Consider the following 26,296-nt stretch of genomic DNA (forward strand, 5'->3'; position numbering starts at 1 on the left):
GTTAGGTAGTCGAAAAACAATTAATTCATGAAAACTTGGCTTATTAGGCAAATCGGGCCTTGCATAGTAGGCTGAGAAGTGCATTCTGGCTACTAGGTACGACATATATATATATATATATATATATATATATATTTATATATATATATATATATATATATATATATATATATATATATATATATGTGTCGTACCTAGTAGCCAGAACGCACTTCTCTGCCTACTATTCAAGGCCCGATTTGCCTAATAAGCCAAGTTTTCATGAATTAATTGTTTTTCGACTACCTAACCTACCTAACCTAACCTAACCTAACTTTTTCGGCCACCTAACCTAACCTATAAAGATAGGTTAGGTTAGGTTAGGTAGGGTTGGTTAGGTTCGGTCATATATCTACGTTAATTTTAACTCCAATAAAAAAAAATTGACCTCATATATAATGAAATGGGTAGCTTTATCATTTCATCAGAAAAAAATAGAGAAAATATATTAATTCAGGAAAACTTGGCTTATTAGGCAAATCGGGCCTTGAATAGTAGGCTGAGAAGTGCGTTCTGGCTACTAGGTACGACATATATATATATAAATATATATATATATATATATAAATATATATATATATATATATATATATATATATATATATATATATATATATATATATATATATGTCGTACCTAATAGCCAGAACTCACTTATCAGCCTACTATGCAAGGCCCAATTTGCCTAATAAGCCAAGTTTTCATGAATTAATTGTTTTTCGACTACCTAACCTAACCTAACCTAACTTTTTCGGCTACCTAACCTATAAAGATAGGTTAGGTTAGGTTAGGTAGGGTTGGTTAGGTTTGGTCATATATCTACATTAATTTTAACTCCAATAAAAAAAAATTGACCCCATACATAATGAAATGGGTATCTTTATCATTTCATAAGAAAAAAATTAGAGAAAATATATTAATTCAGGAAAACTTGGCTTATTAGGCAAATCGGGCCTTGCATAGTAGGCTGACAAGTGCGTTCTGGCTATTAGGTACGACATATATATATATATATATATATATATATATATATATATATATATATATATATATATATATATATATATATATATATATGTCGTACCTAATAGCCAGAACGCATTTCTCAGCCTACTATTCAAGGCCCGATTTGCCTAATAAGCCAAGTTTTCATGAATTAATGTTTTTTCGTCTACCTAACCTACCTAACCTAACCTAACCTAGCTTTTTTAGGCTACCTAACCTAACCTTACCTATAAATATAGGTTAGGTTAGGTTAGGTAGGGTTGGTTAGGTTTGGTCATATATCTACGTTAATTTTAACTCCAATAAAAAAAATTGACCTCATACATAGAGAAAAGGGTTGCTTTATCATTTCATAAGAAAAAAATTATAGTAAATATATTAATTCAGGAAAACTTGGCTTATTAGGCAAATCGGGCCTTGAATAGTAGGCTGAGAAGTGAGTTCTGGCTACTAGGTACGACATATATATATATATATATATATATATATATATATATATATATATATGTCGTACCTAATAGCCAGAACGCACTTCTCAGCCTACTATTCAAGGCCCGATTTGCCTAATAAGCCAAGTTTTCATGAATTAATGTTTTTTCGTCTACCTAACCTACCTAACCTAACCTAACCTAGCTTTTTTTGGCTACCTAACCTAACCTTACCTATAAATATAGGTTAGGTTAGGTTAGGTAGGGTTGGTTAGGTTCGGTCATATATCTACGTTAATTTTAACTCCAATAAAAAAAAATTGACCTCATACATAGAGAAAAGGGTTGCTTTATCATTTCATAAGAAAAAAATTATAGTAAATATATTAATTCAGGAAAACTTGGCTTATTAGGCAAATCGGGCCTTGAATAGTAGGCTGAGAAGTGCGTTCTGGCTATTAGGTACGACATATATATATATATATATATATATATATATATATATATATATATATATATATATATATATATATATATATATATATATATATATATATATATATATATATATATATATATATATATATATGTCGTACCTAGTAGCCAGAACTCACTTCTCAGCCTACTATTCAAGGCCCGATTTGCCTAATAAGCCAAGTTTTCCTGAATTAATATATTTACTATAATTTTTTTCTTATGAAATGATAAAGCAACCCTTTTCTCTATGTATGAGGTCAATTTTTTTTTATTGGAGTTAAAATTAACGTAGATATATGACCGAACCTAACCAACCCTACCTAACCTAACCTAACCTATATTTATAGGTAAGGTTAGGTTAGGTAGCCAAAAAAAGCTAGGTTAGGTTAGGTTAGGTAGGTTAGGTAGACGAAAAAACATTAATTCATGAAAACTTGGCTTATTAGGCAAATCGGGCCTTGAATAGTAGGCTGAGAAGTGCGTTCTGGCTATTAGGTACGACATATATATATATATATATATATATATATATATATATATATATATATATATATATATATATATATATATATATATATATATATATATGTCGTACCTAGTAGCCAGAACTCACTTCTCAGCCTACTATTCAAGGCCCGATTTGCCTAATAAGCCAAGTTTTCCTGAATTAATATATTTACTATAATTTTTTTCTTATGAAATGATAAAGCAACCCTTTTCTCTATGTATGAGGTAAATTTTTATTTATTGAAGTTAAAATTAACGTAGATATATGATCGAACCTAACCAACCCTACCTTACCTAACCTAACCTATATTTATAGGTAAGGTTAGGTTAGGTAGCCAAAAAAAGCTAGGTTAGGTTAGGTTAGGTAGGTTAGGTAGACGAAAAAACATTAATTCATGAAAACTTGGCTTATTAGGCAAATCGGGCCTTGAATAGTAGGCTGAGAAGTGCGTTCTGGCTATTAGGTACGACATATATATATATATATATATATATATATATATATATATATATATATATATATATGTCGTACCTAGTAGCCAGAATGCACTTCTAGGCCTACTATGCAAGGCCCAATTTGCCTAATAAGCCAAGTTTTCATGAATTAATTGTTTTTCGACTACCTAACCTACCTAACCTAACCTAACCTAACTTTTTCGGCTACCTAACCTAACCTAACCTATAGAGATAGGTTAGGTTAGGTTAGGTAGGGTTGGTTAGGTTCGGTCATATACCTACGTTAATTTTAACTCTAATAAAAAAAATTGACCTCATACATAATGAAATGGGTAGCTTTATCATTTCATAAGAAAAAAAATAGAGAAAATATATAAATTCATGAAAACTTGGCTTATTAGGCAAATCGGGCTTTGCATAGTAGGCTGAGAAGTGCGTTCTGGCTACTAGGTACGACATATATATATATATATATATATATATATATATATATATATATATATATATATATATATATATATATGTCGTACCTAGTAGCCAGAACTCACTTTTTGGCCTACTATTCAAGGCCCGATTTGCCTAATAAGCCAAGTTTTCATGAATTAATTGTTTTTCGACTACCTAACCTACCTAACCTAACCTAACCTAACTTTTTCGGCTACCTAACCAAACCTAACCTATAAAGATAGGTTAGGTTAGGTTAGGTAGGGTTGGTTAGGTTCGGTCATATATCTACGTTAATTTTAACTCCAATAAAAAAAAATTGATCTCATACATAATGAAATGGGTAGCTTTATCATTTCATAAGAAAAAAATTTGAAAAAATATATTAATTCAGGAAAACTTGGCTTATTAGGCAAATCGGGCCTTGAATAGTAGGCCAAAAAGTGAGTTCTGGCTACTAGGTACGACATATATATATATATATATATATATATATATGTCGTACCTAATAGCCAGAATGCACTTCTCAGCCTACTATGCAAGGCCCGATTTGCCTAATAAGCCAAGTTTTCCTGAATTAATATATTTTTTCTAATTTTTTCCTTATGAAGTGATAAAGCTACCCATTTCATTATGTATGAGGTCAATTTTTTTTTATTGGAGTTAAAATTAACGTAGATATATGACCGAACCTAACCAACCCTACCTAACCTAACCTAACCTATCTCTATCGGTTAGGTTAGGTAAGGTAGCAGAAAAAGTTAGGTTAAGTTAGGTTAGGTAGGTTAGGTAGTCGAAAAAACATTAATTCATCAAAACTTGGCTTATTAGGCAAATTGGGCCATGCATAGTTGGCTGAGAAGTGCGTTCTGGCTATTAGGTACGACATATATATATATATGGCACAACTCTCCTAAACACGAGAGTGAAGTATACAACTTTAGAACACTTTCCCACCAGGAGACTCGAACCCTAGCCAGCACAGAAGCCTTCCAGCAACTGGCATAACAGGTACGCCTTAACCCGCTCCACCACCTGCTCAGACCCTTAAAAGAGATGGTAATTTCGGAGTATTTAAATACACCAAAGATCACCACCTCCCAAGAGCACTAGAGCAAGTGAGGGGTCATTTAGACGTTAATTTCATCAAGTCCCTGTTAATATGGGAAGACACAGTGTCTCTGCTTAAGGCACAACTCACCTAAACATGAGAGTGAAGTATACAACTTTAGTGTATACTTCAAAGATGAAGTATAATCTTTGGTGTATTTAAATACTCCGAAATTACCATCTCTTTTAAGGGTCTGAGCAGGTGGTGGAGCGGGTTAAGGCGTACCTGTTATGCCAGTTGCTGGAAGGCTTCTGTGCTGGCTAGGGTTCGAGTCTCCTGGTGGGAAAGTGTTCTAAAGTTGTATACTTCACTCTCGTGTTTAGGAGAGTTGTGCCTTAAGCAGAGACACTGTGTCTTCCCATATTAACAGGGACTTGATGAAATTAACGTCTAAATGACCCCTCACTTGCTCTAGTGCTCTTGGGAGGTGGTGATCTTTGGTGTATTTAAATACTCCGAAATTACCATCTCTTTTAAGGGTCTGAGCAGGTGGTGGAGCGGGTTAAGGCGTACCTGTTATGCCAGTTGCTGGAAGGCTTCTGTGCTGGCTAGGGTTCGAGTCTCCTGGTGGGAAAGTGTTCTAAAGTTGTATATATATATATATATATATATATATATATATATATATATATATATATATATATATATATATATGAATGAAAACTCACACCCCAGAAGTGACTCGAACCCATACTCCCAGGAGCAACGCAACTGGTAACTACAGGGCGCCTTAATCCACTTGACCGTCACGGCCGTCAAAAGGAAGTGATAGCCGAGGCTATTTGAGCCACTTCCCCGACGGCAACTCGGATGGTAATCTTTGGCATAGCATTTCACCAAATCACCTCATTCTTTGGGGCACACGTGTGGAACACAAATGCGAACAAGCCTGAATGGTCCCCAGGACTATATGCGAATGAAAACTCACACCCAAGAAGTGACCCGAACCCATACTCCCAGGAGCAACGCAACTGGTAACTACAGGGCGCCTTAATCCACTTGACCATCACGGCCGTCAAAAGGAAGTGATAGCCGAGGCTATTTGAGCCACTTCCCCGACAGCAACTCGGATGGTAATCTTGGGCATAGCATTTCACCAAATCACCTCATTCTTTGGGGCACACGTGAGGAACACAAATGCGAACAAGCCTGAATGGTCCCCAGGACTATATGCGAATGAAAACTCACACCCCAGAAGTGACTCGAACCCATACTCCCAGGAGCAACGCAACTGGTAACTACAGGGCGCCTTAATCCACTTGACCATCACGGCCGTCAAAAGGAAGTGATAGCCGAGGCTATTTGAGCCACTTCCCCGACAGCAACTCGGATGGTAATCTTGGGCATAGCATTTCACCAAATCACCTCATTCTTTGGGGCACACGTGAGGAACACAAATGCGAACAAGCCTGAATGGTCCCCAGGACTATATGCGAATGAAAACTCACACCCCAGAAGTGACTCGAACCCATACTCCCAGGAGCAACGCAACTGGTAACTGTAGGGCACCTTAATCCACTTGACCATCACGGCCGTCAAAAGGAAGTGATAGCCGAGGCTATCACTCGCATTTGTGTTCCTGGGGACCATTATATATATATATATATATATATATATATATATATATATATATATATATATATATATATATATATATATATATATATATATATATATTGCGAACCACAACAAACGAGGCTAATAACAATGCTTGTTGTATAATGCCAGTCTTCTATTGTTACTGTAGCGCGCCTTGAAAGGAATGTTGTTGTCTTGCCTACATATTGAGTTCGTAGGGGCTAGCAGCCCCCAAGTGAGCATGTTGAAGACATGGACCACACTCATCTATATCCACATTCTCTCTTAAATCAAAGATATACAATCACCATATATTCACACAATGTTTGTACTACGTATAAACATTAGAAAATACATTTCCCTGAGGTGACATTGCACGAGGTGGGAGACATTACCAAAGCAGGCCCCGGGCGGCGGCATGCTTCATTACACCAGTTAACAAACCTTCAGGTCAATGCTGCCCGTCAAAAGGCGAGTCAAATTAATCGTGAAGTGTGATGCTGCTCTGATACACGTACCATCATTATATGCAATTATTGCGAATCGTCCTAACATTTATTTCACATTTATTGATTTTGTCCTTTTATCTTTGATTATATATATATTTATATATATATTATTTATATATATATTTTTTATATGTATAACTGCATGACTGAATGTCTTGTTGATTATTTTCTTGTTTAGTGCTTCTATCCCTCTGACTAGTGCTCTTGCATCTTGGCTTACCTGGAAGAGGATTTCTCCAAATGTCGTATTTCTTCGAGGTTAACTAAAAGGATAAAAATTACCTGTAGATTGTATTACACTTATTTTAAATTTACACATGTCGAACCTACAAGGTTCATTCTCAAGTGAGGAGACATAATAGATTGACAGATGACGATTAAGCCACCCAAGAGGTGGCACGGGCATGAGTATCCCATAAGTGGGGAAAATAGTTTTTGTTGTTTTAGATTCAGCAACTTGGAACAAAAAGTTGCAAGTAGCACGGGCTATGGTGAGCCCGTAGTGGATTTATCTGGCACAGGAGCGGGGCTGTGAGAAGTTGCTTCTACACCATAAACAAGTGGCGTAGAAGCAGTGGACCAGCCCACCCACCAAGCCGGCCCACTGGTCTTCTTATTTCAGTGTAGAATATTTGGTTTATTTTGGTGAAAGGAAATCCGCAAGTCCCAAAACCCCGATCTAATTATCCGGATTATTTATTAACGATTAGATTACCAGGTAATCAAATCGTTACCTACGCCGTTGATAATTCAAAATTTAAACTCCATAAACATTGATATTATAAACTAGAAAAAGTTTAAAATAGTAAACAAACTGCACATAATAATGAAAATCAAACGCGTAAATTCGAACGCGGTGTCCACGGAAGTCCTCTTAGTGTCCAGTATTTTTGTCCCAAGTGGTAATACCAGCAAGGGCTCTCAGCCATCCCAGAGAGTAAGCAAAAATCGTAAAGTAAACAAATGAAGGCGTGGGAACCATTTGGGTCTGGTGTTGCAGTGAGTAATGGTGTACAATACTCCACCTCTCGTATTCCCACCCAAGCAAAAAGGTTTTGGCGATTCAATTAAACAGTGGGGAATAGTGGGCGCGGCAAGAATAATGAATGGCCCTGGTAACTAGCTTACTCCTCCCCGGGGTAATGTCCGCCCAGGTGGCCAGGCCCCCCGGGGTTCGTCCCGTGGAGGCTGAAACCCATTCCCCAGTCAATCTATCCTCACTCAACTATTCTCAGTCAGCCAGTCCTCAACCAATTGTCAATTAGCTATCAATCAACTCATCCTCAAAGAGCCCATTAATCCAACTAGCTAATCTTAAAACAATCCATTCTCATAAGTAATGGCCAATTAATCCAATACTTACATGCATGACTGTCAACTGCCCAACCCGTCCTCGACTCAACTCCATTCCATCCAACGGTCGACCCCACAGACGTATTCATAAATTTTTACATGCTGTTCATTCAAAACGGAAATTTTCTCAAATGTAAACTAATATTATAATATATTAGCATATTGTGTATATATATAGGTGTTAGGTTAGGTTAGGTTAGGTGTTTAGGTTCTGTTCGCGATTATTTGTATTTGTAGTACGTGGGTGAAGCATTTACAGCGTTGTGGTTCGAACAAAATTCGTCAGTGAAGCACTTGTTCCGGAAGTGTTCGAACGTCATCAGTTGTGAGTCGTGTGTAAACCGTTTTTCATTCATAAACAGCGAGGGGGTTTGGCGGGTGGATGGAATCACTTTTGGGTCTTTGTTTGGAGGACGGGCTGGCAGGAGCCACTTATTGAAGTGTTTGTGTTGCAGGAGCTACTAATGAGAGCCAAGTAAGCTGGCCACTGAAGCACTGACAGAGAACATGGATGTTATGCTGCAAATTGCTCTCATTCAACTTGCTTGGAGTTTATTTAACGCAAAATGTTGAAATGTTGTATATTTACGACCTTGCAATCTTTGACGCAGGGATTTTGCTGTATTGCATTTGAAGGCGGCAAATATGATCCAGCTTGTTGGATTATAATTATATCATTCAGCCAAGAGGGCGTGTTTACATTATGAATAATACATGAAAAATCATTATTATGCTCTGCTACTGTTCATATTTAAGATTTATTTTTGATGCTTTAATGTTTGTCTGATGACAACAATACGAACATGAACAGTTTATATATATATATATATATATATATATATATATATATATATATATATATATATATATATATATATATATATATATATATATATATATATATATATATAAGTATATTTTGGTAGCAGTCTTTCTTGTAAACATATATTGTTAAATATGACCGAAAAAGTAAGATTAATAATTCTAACACGAATTTTCTCATTATTTCTTATGTTTCTTTTTACTGTCGATGGTAATTGAAAAATCAATTCTCCAAAATTCATTTTTATTTCTAGTCTGACGCGACGCTTGAACGCGTTTCGTAATAACTTATTACATTTTCAAAGACTTTAGTTTACACACACACAACTGTAACCTGAAAACACTTAACAAAACACTTAACAGAGTTTTACTTAATGCTAACATTGAACAGCTTGTCTTATATACTCGCATTTGGGTGAGGTGATATGTTGCAACAGTTTTGGATGAGGTGAACAAACTTTTGACCAACACAAGACAGAACACGGTGCAATGGGTATAAATTGAATAAATGAGAGCAAAGGATGGAAGTAACTGCAAAGGGCCTATTTGCCCATACTTCCTCTTGATGCTTCTATATTGGTACGGAGTCTTGAAGGGGTAGAATATAGCTGTGCATTAATTGGCTGTTAATTGCTGGTGTTGACTTTTTGATGTGTAGTGCCTCGCAGATGTCAAGCCGCCTGCTATCGCTGTATCTATCGATGATTTCTGTGTTGTTTGTTAAGACTTCTCTGGTGATGGTCTGGTTGTGGGAAGAGATTATATGTTCCTTAATGTAACCCTGTTGCTTATGCATCGTTAATCGCCTGAAGAGATGTTGTTGTCTTGCCTATATACTGAGTTCTTTGGGGCTTACAGTCCCCAAATGGGCATTTGAAGACATAGACGACGTTGGTCTCCTTTAAGGTGTTCTGTTTTGTGTCTGGAGAGTTTTTCATGAGTAGGTTGGCCGTTTTTTGGTTTTATAGTAAATTGTCAATTTTATCTTCTGATTTTTGTCTGTAGGGATAACGTTTCTATCAACAATATCTTTCAGGACCCTTTCTTCCGTTTTATGAGCTGTGGAAAAGAAGTTCCTGTAAAATAATCTAATAGGGGGTATAGGTGGTGTGTTAGTTGTCTCTTCACAGTCAATGTTAGCATTAAGTAAAACTCTGTTAAGTGTTTTCAGGTTACAGTTGTGTGTGTGTAAACTAAAGTCTTTGAAAATGTAATATGTTATTACGAAACACGTTCAAGCGTCGTGTCAGACTAGAAATAAAAATGAATATTGGAGAATTGATTTTTCAATTACCATCGACAGTAAAAAGAATCATAAGAAATATTGAGAAAATTCGTGTTAGAATTATTAATCTTACTTTTTCGGTCATATTTAACAATACACACATTATATATATCTCTTCATGTCATCAGATGACCTCCTGGGAGCCATCAAAGCATCCACCACCAGAACTCTTCCCCACATTCCTAAAGCAGCGCGCCCATTTGCAGCAGGGAAATATACAGACCTTTTAAGGAAAGTAAATGAACGGTCTGAAAATCTTAATGCTGCAGCCACCATCAAAGCATGGCATGATTTGCTCCTGTTTGGCAATATTTGCTTAGGCGTACCTGCAAGAGGAGGCAAGTCACTAGCCTCATCAGTCACAAGGGCAATAAATAATTTCCCCAGAGCTGACAACTTGATCCCCATCCCTCCTCAACGCAAAAACCGCTGAGGCAGACCCAAGAGTTCCAATGAGAATTTTAAACTTGGAACACAAGTGACTAAAAAAATTGAAGAGGGCAACACAGTAGGGGCAATTAGGTTACTTACCAGCGAAGACACAATCGCCCCTAGAAATACCGCTACCGCCAACTCGCTGAGAGAGAAGCACCCTCCTAGAGTACCATGGGAATCCACTGCTCAGGACACAAATGTCCCAGACATGGGACCTCTATTCCTCCAAGCGTCAGAGGTATACAAAGCCATCATATCATTTCCGCCAGGCTCGGCAAGGGGATACACTGGAGTAAGACCTCAGCACCTCAAGGAGATGGTAAACCCAGTTCTCGGAGAAGTTGCCGAGACACTATTGTCAGAGGTCACGAAGTTTGTCAACGACTGCCTCTCTGGGTTGATCCCAGATACAATTAAACCCTTTTTCTTTGGAGCATCCCTTTGTGCCCTCAAAAAGAAAGAGGGTGGAGTCAGACCCATTGCCGTGGGTAACACACTTCGGCGCCTTGTTGCTAGGGCAGCTGTCAGAAAAATTGGCATAGACACTGCGACGATGCTTCGACCCCATCAACTAGGTTTTGGTGTCCCCCATGGCTGTGAAGCAGCAGCTCATGCAGCACGAGCCTATATCAAGCACCTCCAGAAAATAAGGCATTAATTAAATTAGACTTTAAAAATGCCTTCAACCAGGTAAAAAGGGATGTGGTACTGGAAGCAGTTCGAACAAGCTTTCCTTCTCTACTCCCCTTCGTCTCAGCAGGGTACAGTAGGGAATCGACGCTGCTGTTTGGGGAACATGAAGTTGTTTCTGCAGAAGGTGTCCAGCAGGGAGATCCACTTGCCCCTTTTCTTTTTTGCATGGCTGTTAAAGAGGTCACAAGCAGGTTGACCAGCGAACTCAACATCTGGTTCCTGGACGATGGCACCCTGGCAGGGACACAGGAGTCCCGGCTAGAAGATCTACAGCTGGTGAAATCTAAGGGAGAGGAGTTAGGACTCACCCTAAACCAATTAAAGTGTGAAATCATCTCATCCAGCCAACCAACCATAGATGCAGTGCGAATCATATTGCCAGGAGCCCAAGTGATCGCTCCCACCGACAGTGTGCTGCTAAGGGCACCTCTGGGCTCGAGCGCCATTGAGGTAGTCCTCGAAGAAAAGCTGAACGACCTGAGGAGGATGGAGGGAAGAATAGGGGCTTTGGACGCCCACGATGCTTCGTACCTTCTCACAAGGTGCCTGGCTTTGCCCAGACTGACCTATTTCCTAAGGTGTGCTCCCTCCTTCGACAGCCCAAAATTAACAGAATATGACACACTCCTAAGGTCAATAACCGTGAAAGTGTTAAACCTCTCCCTGCAAGATGACCAATGGGACCAAGCAACGCTCCCAGTTAGACTCGGGGGGATAGGTATTCGCAAGGCGACACAGTTAGCATTGCCGGCATTCTTATCCTCGACCAGTGCAACAGGTGAATTAGTTAAGGAAATACTACCGGAACACCTAAGAGACTTCATTGGGATTCATGATCCCAAATTCGCGGAAGGAGCCGGTCAGTGGGACACTCTTGTCAATTCTCATCCTCGACCGACTTTTCCAAATGACTGCAAACAGTCCAAATGGGATAGCCCCATAGTGGAGAACATCGCCACATCATTGCTGGAGGCAGCTTCCAGGAAGGACAAAGCGCGTCTTCTAGCTGTGCAAGCGCCCCATGCCGGGGACTTCCTGTTGGCAGTCCCTAATTCCGCCTTGGGCACCCGCCTGGACCATCGGACCCTAAGTATTGGTGTTGCTCTGCGCCTTGCCGCCCTATCTTCACCGAGCACCGGTGTATTTGCGGCCATGCACGGGCAGACCAATACGGCAGCCATGGTCTCATCTGTCGTAAGACACAGGGAAAGATTGCCAGACATGAAGCAGTCAATGTCATCATCAAGAGAAGTTTGGCTTCAGCTGGGTGCCCAGCACAAAGGGAACCTCAGTTGTGCAGGCCTGACAACAGCCAAAAACGCCAAGATGGAGTCACCCTGCAGCCGTGGAGGGAAGGTAAACAGGTCGTGTGGGACTACACGTGTGCATCCACATTGGTTGATACCTATCTACCTTACAGCGCAGCTGAGGGAGGCGGCGCGGCCACCTTCAGGGAGACCCAGAAAACTAACAAGTACAGGGACCTAGAACAGGTTCGTGCCAATAGGCTCTGAGACTCTGGGCGCCTGGGGTAAATGTGCACTTAAGTTCCTGAAGGAGCTGGGCGAGGAACTCATTGGGAAGACTAGAGACCCAAGAGCGGCCAGTTTTATGTTCCAGCGCCTCAGTGTCGCTGTTCAGAGGGGGAAATGTGTGCTGTATCTTGGGTACGCACCCGACCCCCGAGGAACTGGACGAGGTCTTCGAACACTGATTGGTATATTGTTATATTGTTATATAAGTGTGTGTTTTCTGTAAACAGTAGCATTGCAATAAAATCAAATAAAAAAAATAATAGGGGTGGTAGGAGAGGAAAAGATTAAAGTATTCAGTGAGAATCCACAAGGTCTTCTCTGAACACTATTTATTTTCTTCTTCGAGAATGTGGGTCCCTTTAATTAAACCAGTGGTGGTACCCCTAAATATATATATATATATATATATATATATATATATATATATATATATATATATATATATATATATATATATATATATATATATATATATGTCGTACCTAGTAGCCAGAACGCACTTCTCAGCCTACTATGCAAGGCCCGATTTGCCTAATAAGCCAAGTTTTCATGAATTAATGTTTTTCCAACTACCTAACCTACCTAACCTAACCTAACCTAACTTTTTCTGCTACCTAACCTAACCTAACCTATAAAGATAGGTTAGGTTAGGTTAGGTAGGGTTGGTTAGGTTCGGTCATATATCTACGTTAATTTTAACTCCAATAACAAAAAATTTACCTCATACATAATGAAATGGGTAGCTTTATCATTTCATAAGAAAAAAATTAGAGAAAATATATTAATTCAGGAAAACTTGGCTTATTAGGCAAATCGGGCCTTGCATAGTAGGCTGAGAAGTGCGTTCTGGCTATTAGGTACGACATATATATATATATATATATATATATAGACATATGTCGTACCTAGTAGCCAGAACTCACTTCTCAGCCTACTATTCAAGGCCCGATTTGCCTAATAAGCCTAGTTTTCCTGAATTAATATATTTACTATAATTTTTTTCTTATGAAATGATAAAGCAACCCTTTTCTCTATGTATGAGGTCAATTTTTTTTTATTGGAGTTAAAATTAACGTAGATATATGACCGAACCTAACCAACCCTACCTAACCTAACCTAACCTATATTTATAGGTAAGGTTAGGTTAGGTAGCCAAAAAAAGCTAGGTTAGGTTAGGTTAGGTAGGTTAGGTAGACGAAAAAACATTAATTCATGAAAACTTGGCTTATTAGGCAAATCGGGCCATGAATAGTAGGCTGAGAAGTGCGTTCTGGCTATTAGGTACGACATATATATATATATATATATATATATATATATATATATATATATATATATATATATATATATATATATATATATATATATGACAGTCTCAGATCACGGAGGAAATTGAAACAGGAATTTTCTTAAGTACTTTCGTATATTAATACATCTTCAGAAGGAGACTCCTTCTGAAGATGTATTATTATACGAAAGTACTTAAGGAAATTCTTGTTTCAATTTTCCTCCTTGTTCTGACACTGTCACATTTTTAATAACGTGTATATTTTTCGTGATTTACACACACACACACATATATATATATATATATATATATATATATATATATATATATATATATATATATATATATATATATATATATATATATGCAAACAAGCCTGAATGGTCCCCAGGACTATATACAACTGAAAACTCACACCCCAGAAGTGACTCGAACCCATACTCCCACAACTGGTATGTACAGGGACGCCTTAATCCGCTTGACCATCACGACCGGACAAAAGGAAGTGATAGCCGAGGCTATATGAACCACTTCCCCGCCGGCACTCGGATGGTAATCTTGGGCATAGCATTTTATCAAATCACCTCATTCTTTGGGGCACACGTGAGGAACACAAATGCAAACAAGCCTGAATGGTCCCCAGGACTATATACAACTGAAAACTCACACCCCAGAAGTGACTCGAACCCATACTCCCACAACTGGTATGTACAGGGACGCCTTAATCCGCTTGACCATCACGACCGAACATCACGACCATTCAGGCTTGTTTGCATTTGTGTTCCTCACGTGTGCCCCAAAGAATGAGGTGATTTGATAAAATGCTATGCCCAAGATTACCATCCGAGTGCCGGCGGGGAAGTGGTTCATATAGCCTCGGCTATCACTTCCTTTTGTCCGGTCGTGATGGTCAAGCGGATTAAGGCGTCCCTGTACATACCAGTTGTGGGAGTATGGGTTCGAGTCACTTCTGGGGTGTGAGTTTTCAGTTGTATATAGTCCTGGGGACCATTCAGGCTTGTTTGCATTTGTGTTCCTCACGTGTGCCCCAAAGAATGAGGTGATTTGATAAAATGCTATGCCCAAGATTACCATCCGAGTGCCGGCGGGGAAGTGGTTCATATAGCCTCGGCTATCACTTCCTTTTGTCCGGTCGTGATGGTCAAGCGGATTAAGGCGTCCCTGTACATACCAGTTGTGGGAGTATGGGTTCGAGTCACTTCTGGGGTGTGAGTTTTCAGTTGTATATAGTCCTGGGGACCATTCAGGCTTGTTTGCATTTGTGTTCCTCACGTGTGCCCCAAAGAATGAGGTGATTTGATAAAATGCTATGCCCAAGATTACCATCCGAGTGCCGGCGGGGAAGTGGTTCATATAGCCTCGGCTATCACTTCCTTTTGTCCGGTCGTGATGGTCAAGCGGATTAAGGCGTCCCTGTACATACCAGTTGTGGGAGTATGGGTTCGAGTCACTTCTGGGGTGTGAGTTTTCAGTTGTATATAGTCCTGGGGACCATTCAGGCTTGTTTGCATTTGTGTTCCTCACGTGTGCCCCAAAGAATGAGGTGATTTGATAAAATGCTATGCCCAAGATTACCATCCGAGTGCCGGCGGGGAAGTGGTTCATATAGCCTCGGCTATCACTTCCTTTTGTCCGGTCGTGATGGTCAAGCGGATTAAGGCGTCCCTGTACATACCAGTTGTGGGAGTATGGGTTCGAGTCACTTCTGGGGTGTGAGTTTTCAGTTGTATATAGTCCTGGGGACCATTCAGGCTTGTTTGCATTTGTGTTCCTCACGTGTGCCCCAAAGAATGAGGTGATTTGATAAAATGCTATGCCCAAGATTACCATCCGAGTGCCGGCGGGGAAGTGGTTCATATAGCCTCGGCTATCACTTCCTTTTGTCCGGTCGTGATGGTCAAGCGGATTAAGGCGTCCCTGTACATACCAGTTGTGGGAGTATGGGTTCGAGTCACTTCTGGGGTGTGAGTTTTCAGTTGTATATAGTCCTGGGGACCATTCAGGCTTGTTTGCATTTGTGTTCCTCACGTGTGCCCCAAAGAATGAGGTGATTTGATAAAATGCTATGCCCAAGATTACCATCCGAGTGCCGGCGGGGAAGTGGTTCATATAGCCTCGGCTATCACTTCCTTTTGTCCGGTCGTGATGGTCAAGCGGATTAAGGCGTCCCTGTACATACCAGTTGTGGGAGTATGGGTTCGAGTCACTTCTGGGGTGTGAGTTTTCAGTTGTATATAGTCCTGGGGACCATTCAGGCTTGTTTGCATTTGTGTTCCTCACGTGTGCCCCAAAGAATGAGGTGATTTGATAAAATGCTATGCCCAAGATTACCATCCGAGTGCCGGCGGGGAAGTGGTTCATATAGCCTCGGCTATCACTTCCTTTTGTCCGGTCGTGATGGTCAAGCGGATTAAGGCGTCCCTGTACATACCAGTTGTGGGAGTATGGGTTCGAGTCACTTCTGGGGTGTGAGTTTTCAGTTGTATATAGTCCTGGGGACCATTCAGGCTTGTTTGCATTTGTGTTCCTCACGTGTGCCCCAAAGAATGAGGTGATTTGATAAAATGCTATGCCCAAGATTACCATCCGAGTGCCGGCGGGGAAGTGGTTCATATAGCCTCGGCTATCACTTCCTTTTGTCCGGTCGTGATGGTCAAGCGGATTAAGGCGTCCCTGTACATACCAGTTGTGGGAGTATGGGTTCGAGTCACTTCTGGGGTGTGAGTTTTCAGTTATATATATATATATATATATAAACAGAAAACTCCTCACCCCAGGATTCGAACCCAGGCAACCAAAGGGTCTCCCAACGAAGAGCACTGCTACCATGGCTATAACTGGCTGCTGGGAAAAGGGACAAAAAATAAATATGCCAGAAACCAGCTGCTGCGAAAAGGGGACCGAAAAATATAGAATGCCTACAACCAGCTGTTGCCAAAACCCATAAGGGCTGGTCGTAGGCTTACTTTACACTACTACTAACAACAACACCATCACTACATAAAGTTCACTGTTAGCACACCGTTCAAGTTTAACTGTGCCTTCTCTCTCATACATCTAACTCATCTCTCATACATATTCGTTCATACATTTGACTCATCTACCATAAATCTGTCTCCTCTTTCGACAAGAAAGTTTACTTTATCAATGTAATTGGTGGAAGCTGGTGGCAGGTGTGTGATTAAATTAGCCGGGCGTGAAGCAGAGGTGCGCACCTGTGTGTACTCACCTATTTGTGCCTGCAGGATCGAGCTCTAAATCTTGGATTCTGCTTTTCTAGCCGCTGATTGTCTAATGCAATGACTCCTGACCAATTTCTATATTATACCTGCTTTTAATGTTGTGAATCGAGATTGTCTCGTCAATCTTTAGGTCATTCCATTTATTCACTACCATTACGCTATAAGAAAACTTTCTAACATCTCTATGACACATCTGAGTCTTAAGCTTCCATCCGTGCCCAATGGTTCTATTGGTATTCATTGTAAAGAGTATCTCTTTTTCCACCCTGTCAATCTCTCTTAGTATCATATACGTCTGTATCATGTCCCCCTTCTCCCTCCGCCTTTCTAACGTCGTCAGATTTAGTTCCTTCAGTCTCTCTTCATACCTCAAAGCTTTGGAACGAATCTCATTATAAACTTCTGCATCCATGAGAGCTTCCTGTTGTGTGATTTTTAGATGGAGGCTCCACTATGGGGCAGTGTACTAACCCCATCCTAGTCTGTGAACCCGTGCTAAATAGTCTGTTTCTCCAACCTATGCACTGGTCTCATTTGGGGGTCGCATCAAAAGCTTTCTGACAATGGAAACATATGCAGTCAGCCCATCCTTCTCTGTCTTGTCTAATGTGTGGTTCGGCTGGTCATAGAATTATATTAAACCTGTGAGGGAAGTTTTGCCATCCAGAAAGTGGCAAGCATATGCGCTTCTACTCCCTCTTATAATATTCACGATGAGATTCTGGCTGGGCGAACAGCCTTTGTCACATCCATTTCCAGGCAGATGTTATCAAGGATGAAGTAAGACAGCATCAACTGCTTCTGGTACTCTTTTCCCTCTCTCTCAGTTCAAGCAGTTTTCCTTAACTCTATTTTGAAGACCTCCTGAAATGTCTTGTTGAGTTCTTCACACATTTCCTTATTCTCAGTGAGCTTGTCCTCCCCTTTCCTCAGTTTTTATTATAAGTTCTTCCTCCTGAGGTAATTTAGACTGGATCTTTGCTTTATTTACTAAGTCGTTTTCAAACTATCTCTCATTCTTGGCCCTCTGGTATCTTCTGCTCTCTGGTGTGCTGTTATTCCCGTAGTTTCTCCATGTCCTTGTACTTGATTGCTTTCCCTCCTAACACTTAATGTTTAGACTATGAATTGCAGAGGAGGAACCCTTACTTTAGTTTAAACCGGGACAAACTTGTCTTCTGTCTCATGACACCTGTGTGTGTGTGTGTGTGTGTGTGTGTGTGTGTGTGTGTGTGTGTGTGTGCGTGTGTGTGTGTGTGTGTGTGTGTGTGTGTTTGTACTCACCTAGTTGTGCTTGCGGGGGTTGAGCTCTGCTCTTTCGGTCCGCCTCTCAACTGTTACTATTTTCTTTTTCACACCACACACACACACACACACCAGGAAGCAGCCCGTGACAGCTGACTAACTCCCAGGTACCTATTTACTGCTAGGTAACAGGGGGCATTAGGATGAAAGAAACTCTGCCCATTGTTTCTCGCCGGCGCCGGGAATCGAACCCGGGTCCACAGGATCACGCGTCCAGCGTTCTGTCCACTCAGCCACTGACCCCTAGACACACACACACACACACACACACACGAACGAAACACACACACAAACACACATTCCAATAGCACCAATTCCCCCTCTCCCATCAGTCATAATCCACCGACCACCAATTGCCACTCATTGATCATTAATCATCACCCATACTTCCACCCACATTTTCCCTCGAAACAAAATCACAACTTTCAACCAACTCCCCCATCCCAGCTCCCAAGCCCTACAAATCCCACTCCATCACACAACCACGCCAACCCCAATGCCCCACAGACAGCCACTCCCTCGTGCTCCCTTTGCATATTCCAAATTCATCCTTCCGCAGTACTTACCATTTCACCCGAACTGGACCTAACCCCCTTAACCTTAGACTGGAAACTAGCCACTCGGAGGACAGGACAACAATGAACACTGAAGATCTGGTACACCAATGTTGATGGATTGTCCAATAAAGCAGATGAACTCAAAGAAAGAACTGAGGAAGATACTCTGATAACTAACAACATTTTAGAGACCAAATAAACTGTTATGATTAGCAATGTAATATTCTCATTTTAATACAAGATGGTGAGACGTGCAAGCCTTCAGGGAGGAGGAGGAGGTGTGCCACCGCTGGTAAAGAGAAACTGGATCTTTGAAGGGATTTGTGTGGAGGCGGCGAACACCTACAGGGATGGCATCTTAGGAATCATTTATCAGAAGACAGAGGCAAGAATTCGAAATTACGAACAGAGCAAGTTTAATATTCTCCACAGAGTAGCAGACACAGACTGCAAAGCTTCTAGTAATGGGAGACTTCAATCAAGGGTAAATTGGTTGGAAAACTATGAACTCAAGGGTAGATGAGACGTGGAGAGCAAAGCTTGTAGAAGTAGTAGAGAGGAACTTCCTGATGCAACATCAGGGAGGAAACAAGAAGGGATGGTGAGAAACCACCTAAGCTAGACCAAAGTCGTAGGCTGGACCTAGACCTTCATACAAAATAAGATGGATATTGAAAACATTGGCCACGAAATGCCAATAGCAGTCAGTGATCTCTGTGTTTCAGTCTTGGTATGCAAAACGAAGACCATATAATGATGTAAGTTGGGGAGAGTGTAAGGCCAGCATACAGGAGAGGAGAATACCAGGTCAGGGCATTCCTGGAGAATAGAATGGGGAAGAGAACTCAGAGGAAAATCATCACAAGACATGATGGAATGCGTAAGGGACAAACTCAAAGAAGCCGAAGAAAGATTCACAATACACATACGGGAGGCGGGACCAAAGAACTCATCTCCCGCAAGCACAACTAAGCGAGTACAACTTGAGTACACACACACACATCCCCAGGATGCAGAACGAAACAGGGCTGCATTCAGTTTATTTGAGCTTGACGGTAGATCGACGGTCTCGCTTCATGCAGGTCGGCGTTCAATCCCCGACCGTCCAAGTGGTTGGGCACCATTCCTCCCCCTGTCCCATCCCCAAGAGAGAGAGAGACAGATAGAGAGAGAGAGAGAAGGGGGAGAGAGAGAGAGAGAGAGAGAGAGAGAGAGAGAGAGAGAGAGAGAGAGAGAGAGAGAGAGAGAGAGAGAGAGAGAGAGAGAGAGAGAGAGAGAGAAGGGGGAGAGAGAGAGAGAGAGAGAGAGAGAGAGAGAGAGAGAGAGAGAGAGAGAGAGAGAGAGAGAGAGAGAGAGAGAGAGAGAGAGAGAAGGGAGAGAGAGAGAGAGAGAGAGAGAGAGAGAGAGAGAGAGAGAGAGAAGAGAGAGAGAGAGAGAGAGAGAGAGAGAGAGAGAGAGAGAGAGAGAGAGAGAGAGAGAGAGAGAGAGAGAGAGAGAGAGAGAGAGAGAGAGAGAGAGAGAGAGAAGGGGGAGAGAGAGAGAGAGAGAGAGAGAGAGAGAGAGAGAGAGAGAGAGAGAGAGAGAGAGAGAGAGAGAGAGAGAGAGAGAGAGAGAGAGAGAGAGAGAAGGGAGAGAGAGAGAGAGAGAGAGAGAGAGAGAGAGAGAGAGAGAGAGAGAGAGAGAGAGAGAGAGAGAGAGAGAGAGAGAGAGAGAGAGAGAGAGAGAGAGCAGAGGTCACTGGTGTTGTTGCCCCACACAGGTGAACCTATACACAAACAATTTCTCTCTCATCCGTCAAAGGATCTTCAACCTTAACCTTCACGTTCCCAGGATTATCGGAAGCATTTTAAAATTGAGGCGAGGCAGTAACTTGCGTGAGAGCAGGCGGGGCGATCATTACACCTTCACCGTCCCGGGGGCGAGGGAGGGCAGGAGAATGGTCAAGAAAATGGGCCCCGAGGCCTTGATAACACCACCTCCTGGGAGGCAGGAAGGGTCGACGCGCCCGACAGGTTTAAGGTACACACGAGGAGGAGTAATTGGCGACGGGGAAAGAAAGGAAAGATTTCCTTTCCATGCACCTCGACCCCAGCTATTCCCCCATGTCCGCCTCAAAGGTTAACCTTTCCCTCTCAATATGTCCTCTATTTCCACTCTGTCAAGCCAATCTAACTGTGTGTGTACTCACCTAGTTGTACTCACCTAGTTGTGTTTGCGGGGGTTGAGCTCTGGCTCTTTGGTCCCGCCTCTCAACCGTCAATCAACAGGTGTACAGATTCCTGAGCCTATCGGGCTCTGTCATATCTACATTTGAAACTGTGTATGGAGTCAGCCTCCACCACATCACCCCCTAATGCATTCCATTTGTCAACCACTCTGACACTAAAAAAGTTCTTTCTAATATCTCTGTGGCTCATTTGGGCGCTCAGTTTCCACCTGTGTCCCCTTGTGCGTGTTCCCCTTGTGTTAAATAGACTGTCTTTATCTACCCTATCAATTCCCTTCAGAATCTTGAATGTGGTGATCATGTCCCCCCTAACTCTTCTGTCTTCCAGCGAAGTGAGGTTTAATTCCCGTAGTCTCTCCTCGTAGCTCATACCTCTCAGCTCGGGTACTAGTCTGGTGGCAAACCTTTGAACCTTTTCCAGTTTAGTCTTATCCTTGACTAGATATGGACTCCATGCTGGGGCTGCATACTCCAGGATTGGCCTGACATATGTGGTATACAAAGTTCTGAATGATTCTTTACACAAGTTTCTGAATGCCGTTCTTATGTTGGCCAGCCTGGCATATGCCGCTGATGTTATCCGCTTGATATGTGCTGTAGGAGACAGGTCTGGCGTGATATCAACCCCCAAGTCTTTTTCCTTCTCTGACTCCTGGAGAATTTCCTCTCCCAGATGATACCTTGTATCTGGCCTCCTGCTCCCTACACCTATCTTCATTACATTACATTTGGTTGGGTTAAACTCTAACAACCATTTGTTCGACCATTCCTTCAGCTTGTCTAGGTCTTCTTGAAGCCTCAAACAGTCCTCTTCTGTTTTAATCCTTCTCATAATTTTAGCATCGTCCGCAAACATTGAGAGAAATGAATCGATACCCTCCGGGAGATCATTTACATATATCAGAAACAAGATAGGACCGAGTACAGAGCCCTGTGGGACTCCACTGGTGACTTCACGCCAATCGGAGGTCTCACCCCTCACCGTAACTCTCTGCTTCCTATTGCTTAGATACTCCCTTATCCACTGGAGCACCTTACCAGCTACACCTGCCTGTCTCTCCAGCTTATGTACCAGCCTCTTATGCGGTACTGTGTCAAAGGCTTTCCGACAATCCAAGAAAATGCAGTCCGCCCAGCCCTCTCTTTCTTGCTTAATCCGTGTGTGTGTGTGTGTGTGTGTGTGTGTGTGTGTGTGTGTGTGTGTGTGTGTGTGTGTGTGTGTGTGTGTGTGTGTGTGAAGCCAAAACATTTACATACGAATATCTATCTAAATGATATACATTTCTTAAGATCAAACAGGTTCTATGATTAGGTTTTGCATTATGTGACAGTTCTGGTTGTTAGCGATGGTGTTGTATTGTGATGATGTAGTTTGGTGTGTCACGTAGTAAGGACACTAGGCTTCCTCCTCCTCCTCCTCCCACTCACATCCTTAATCCTATATTGGGTAATTATGATGCAAGTCCTCACATTGCATGCTGATAACTGCTGCGCTCTCTCTCTCTCTCTCTCTCTCTCTCTCTCTCTCTCTCTCTCTCTATCTCTCTCTCTCTCTCTCTCTCTCTCTCTCTCTCTCTCTCTCTCTCTCTCTCTATCTCTCTCTCTCTCTCTCTCTCTCTCTCTCTCTCTCTCTCTCTCTCTCTCTCTCTCTCTCTCTCTCTATCTATCTCTCTCTCTCTCTCTCTCTCTCTCTCTCTCTCTCTCTCTCTCTCTCTCTCTCTCTCTCTCTCTCTCTCTCTATCTCTCTCTCTCTATCTCTCTCTCTCTCTCTCTTTCTCTCTCTCTCTCTCTCTCTCTCTCTCTCTCTCTCTCTCTCTCTCTCTCTCTCTCTCTCTCTCTCTCTCTCTCTCTCTCTCTCTCTCTCACTCTCTCTCTCTCTCTCACTGTAGGTGTTGGGGAGGATACAGCGACCGCCGTCTCAGATACAAAGAGTTAAATTAAGAGCCAAGGAGCCAAGCAACACTTTAATGATCTCAAACAGCTAATTACACAACAGCTGTAGGAAGGTCCCGCCTTCTCTATAGCAGGTGAACCCAACCCACCAGGACACACATCCATGGCATCCCACTACGGCACAAAATTATATATATCATAAAATCCCAAGTCTTGCCGTTGAAAGGAACATAGGTTAGGTTGGGTTAGGTTGGGTTAGGTTGGACTGGGTTAGGTTATGTTAAGTTTGGCTGGATTGAATTAGGTTTGGTTAGGTTAAGCTGATTTTTGTTAGATTAGGGTCTGAGTCCCGGACTCTCTGAGCCCCCCCCCCCCCGGGACTCTCTGACGTCTTACGGCTTAGGAGGATTCTTGAGTCGGACCACTAGGGAATGTTTGTCTGTTGAAGGAGGTAGATGGATAGAGACATGAGGACTGTTCACAGCTGGTATAACAAGTAAGTAACAAGTGCAAGTAACTACAAGTGAAGGGCCGTCACCTACCAGAGGAAGGGCTGGCACTTGTGGCAGGTGTCCATCTCCCGGGTGTAGGGCTCCACCTGGATGGTGGACACACACACAAAGTAGCGACCTCGTATGAGCCTCTGGGCCTCCTCCAGGATCGTGTCCGCCTCGAAGCTTGGATCTGGTGAGGAGGAAGGAGGGTGAGACACCTGGTGAGGAGGGAGGAGGTGAGAGATCTGGTGAGGAGGAAGGAGGGTGAGACACCTGGTGAGGAGGGAGGAGGTGAGAGATCTGGTGAGGAGGAAGGAGGGTGAGACACCTGGTGAGGAGGGAGGAGGTGAGAGATCTGGTGAGGAGGAAGGAGGGTGAGACACCTGGTGAGGAGGGAGGAGGCGAGAGATCTGGTGAGGAGGAAGGAGGGTGAGACACCTGGTGAGGAGGGAGGAGGCGAGAGATCTGGTGAAGAGGAAGGAGGGTGAGACACCTGGTGAGGAGGGAGGAGGTGAGAGATCTGGTGAAGAGGGATTTTTAGAGAGTAGTGAGAGGGACACCCTCTCTCTCTCTCTCTCTCTCTCTCTCTCTCTCTCTCTCTCTCTCTCTCTCTCTCTCTCTCTCTCTCTCTCTCTCTCTCTCTCTCTCTCTCTCACCAGGAGAAAGTGTCTCCTGGTGAGGAGACACCTGATTTTTCATTATTTTGCGGACATCAGTGCATAATGTTATACTGCAATACAAATAGAAAGACAAAAGAAGGGGGGAAAGAAGGGCGAGGGTCTAACAGTGAGGAGGGGGGCGGTAGGTCTTGCCAGGAAGGGGGGGGGTGTGGGGAGGGCCAATCAATGCATGCAGGACGAAACAAAAACGAATCGAACACAAAATATGATAGTGGAATAAAAGGAAATAATCTGTATTACCTGATATGAGATTCGTCCCTTGTGACGTGAACACGAGTTTATCTCCTACGAAGAACTAATCATGATTTATCCTGTTGAGTGCACACACACTTAGGGCCTCGCGGCTGAGTGGACAGCGCTCTGGGGTCGTAGTCCTAAGGGCCAGGGTTCGATCCCCGGTGGAGGCGGAAACAAAATAGGCAGTTTCTTTCACCCCCTGTTCACCTAGTAGTAAATAGGTACCTGGGAGTTAGACAGCTGCTACGGGCTGCTTCCTGATATGTGTGTGTGTGTTAGAGAGAGAGAGAGAGAGAGATGTAGTAGACATAGAGGAAAACCAAAAATTGGTTAGAAAGGCAGAGTCGAAGAGCTAATTCTGCAGATATAAATAGTAAATACACACACACACACACACACACACACACACACACACACACACACACACACACACACACACACACACACACACACACACAATCGTGCATGTCTGTCCCAGAGGTACAGCAATACACAGCCACTGACTTCACCTGCCCTCTCTCTTAACATCTTAATTAACTAATCAGCATCAATTTTTCAACAAGCAAAGTTTTGGTCATGACATCCAGGCGAGGCTGTGTAGGGGTATGATGACTGGACCTGGGGAGGGTGAGGGGGGGGGGTGGAGGTTGATTAATTGATAGTTAAAAAAGGCGGGGGTGGATGAGTCAGCAGTATTACTATTTCTGAAAATAATTGTTCATTAATGTTTTGTTGCACAAAACGTGTGTGTGTGTGGATTTTATCAGTTTGCTTCCCTGCCTGCCTATTGCCTGCCAGCCACCGAGCCTGCCAGCCAGCCAGCCAGCCTGCCAGCCAGCCTGCCAGCCAGCCAGCCAGCCTGCCAGCCAGCCAGCCTGCCAGCCTACCAGACAGCCAGCCAGCCAGCCTGCCAGCCAGCCAGCCTGCCAGCCTACCAGACAGCCAGCCAGCCTACCAGACAGCCAGCCAGCCAGCCTGCCAGCCAGCCAGCCAGCCAGCCAGCCTACCAGCCAGCCAGCCAGCCAGCCAGCCAGCCAGCCTGCCTGCCAGCCTGCCTGCCAGCCTGCCTACTTGCCTAACTGAGAGCATAGCCCAGCCGTCAGTCACACCACAAGAAAGATTTACTCTGTCTCCTGGGCACCCACTTAACATTATATCACTCACTGTCACTCACATACATCACAGGTCTCTCTCTCTCTCTCTCTCTCTCTCTCTCTCTCTCTCTCTCTCTCTCTCTCTCTCTCTCTCTCTCACTCTCTCTCTCACTCTCTCCCTCTCCCTCCCCCCATGTGTAAGCCTTCTGTAAGTGATCACTTCGCGACCCAGACTTGGGGAAGCACTTATGATGCATTACAGGAAACATATGATAGATTTTTTTATTATTTTGTGGACATCAGTGTCTAATGTTATACTAAGAAAAAAAATGACAAAATTCCAAAGTCCAGTTAATATATGCCAAGACTCCTCGTAGTGTTCCCATTGACAAGCATCAAGTGGCATTCGTTCCACATGTGCCAACACTGAGCCGACCATGTTGGACACATACCCCACATGAGTCATGGTGCAAAGTTGAGAGATGCTAACCCTCGGATAGACAGACATACATTCATTTCCATTTATAGACAGAGATAAGCAAAAAAAATATATAGAAAGATTTAAAATTAATTTTTAAACT

The 26,296-nt window shown here is 42.5% G+C and overlaps 1 protein-coding gene and 1 long non-coding RNA gene across 3 annotated transcripts in view; one reads left to right on the forward strand and one right to left on the reverse strand.

Moving 5' to 3' along the window:
• Positions 1-26,296, forward strand: part of LOC138363025 (uncharacterized) — a 439,332-nt gene that overhangs the window by 182,192 nt on the left and 230,844 nt on the right. The gene's annotated exons all lie outside the window — the stretch shown is intronic.
• The window catches only part of LOC123746013 (proton-coupled zinc antiporter SLC30A2), a 77,794-nt gene that overhangs the window by 18,570 nt on the left and 32,928 nt on the right, over positions 1-26,296 (reverse strand). For both annotated transcript variants that reach the window (XM_069321786.1, XM_069321785.1), the window contains exon 10: positions 23,753-23,894. In XM_069321786.1, the coding sequence (XP_069177887.1) occupies positions 23,753-23,894 (142 nt within the window). The remainder of the gene's footprint in view (positions 1-23,752; positions 23,895-26,296) is intronic.

The sequence above is a fragment of the Procambarus clarkii genome, chromosome 10 (assembly GCF_040958095.1).
Source record: "Procambarus clarkii isolate CNS0578487 chromosome 10, FALCON_Pclarkii_2.0, whole genome shotgun sequence".
NCBI classification, from domain to species: domain Eukaryota; kingdom Metazoa; phylum Arthropoda; class Malacostraca; order Decapoda; family Cambaridae; genus Procambarus; species Procambarus clarkii.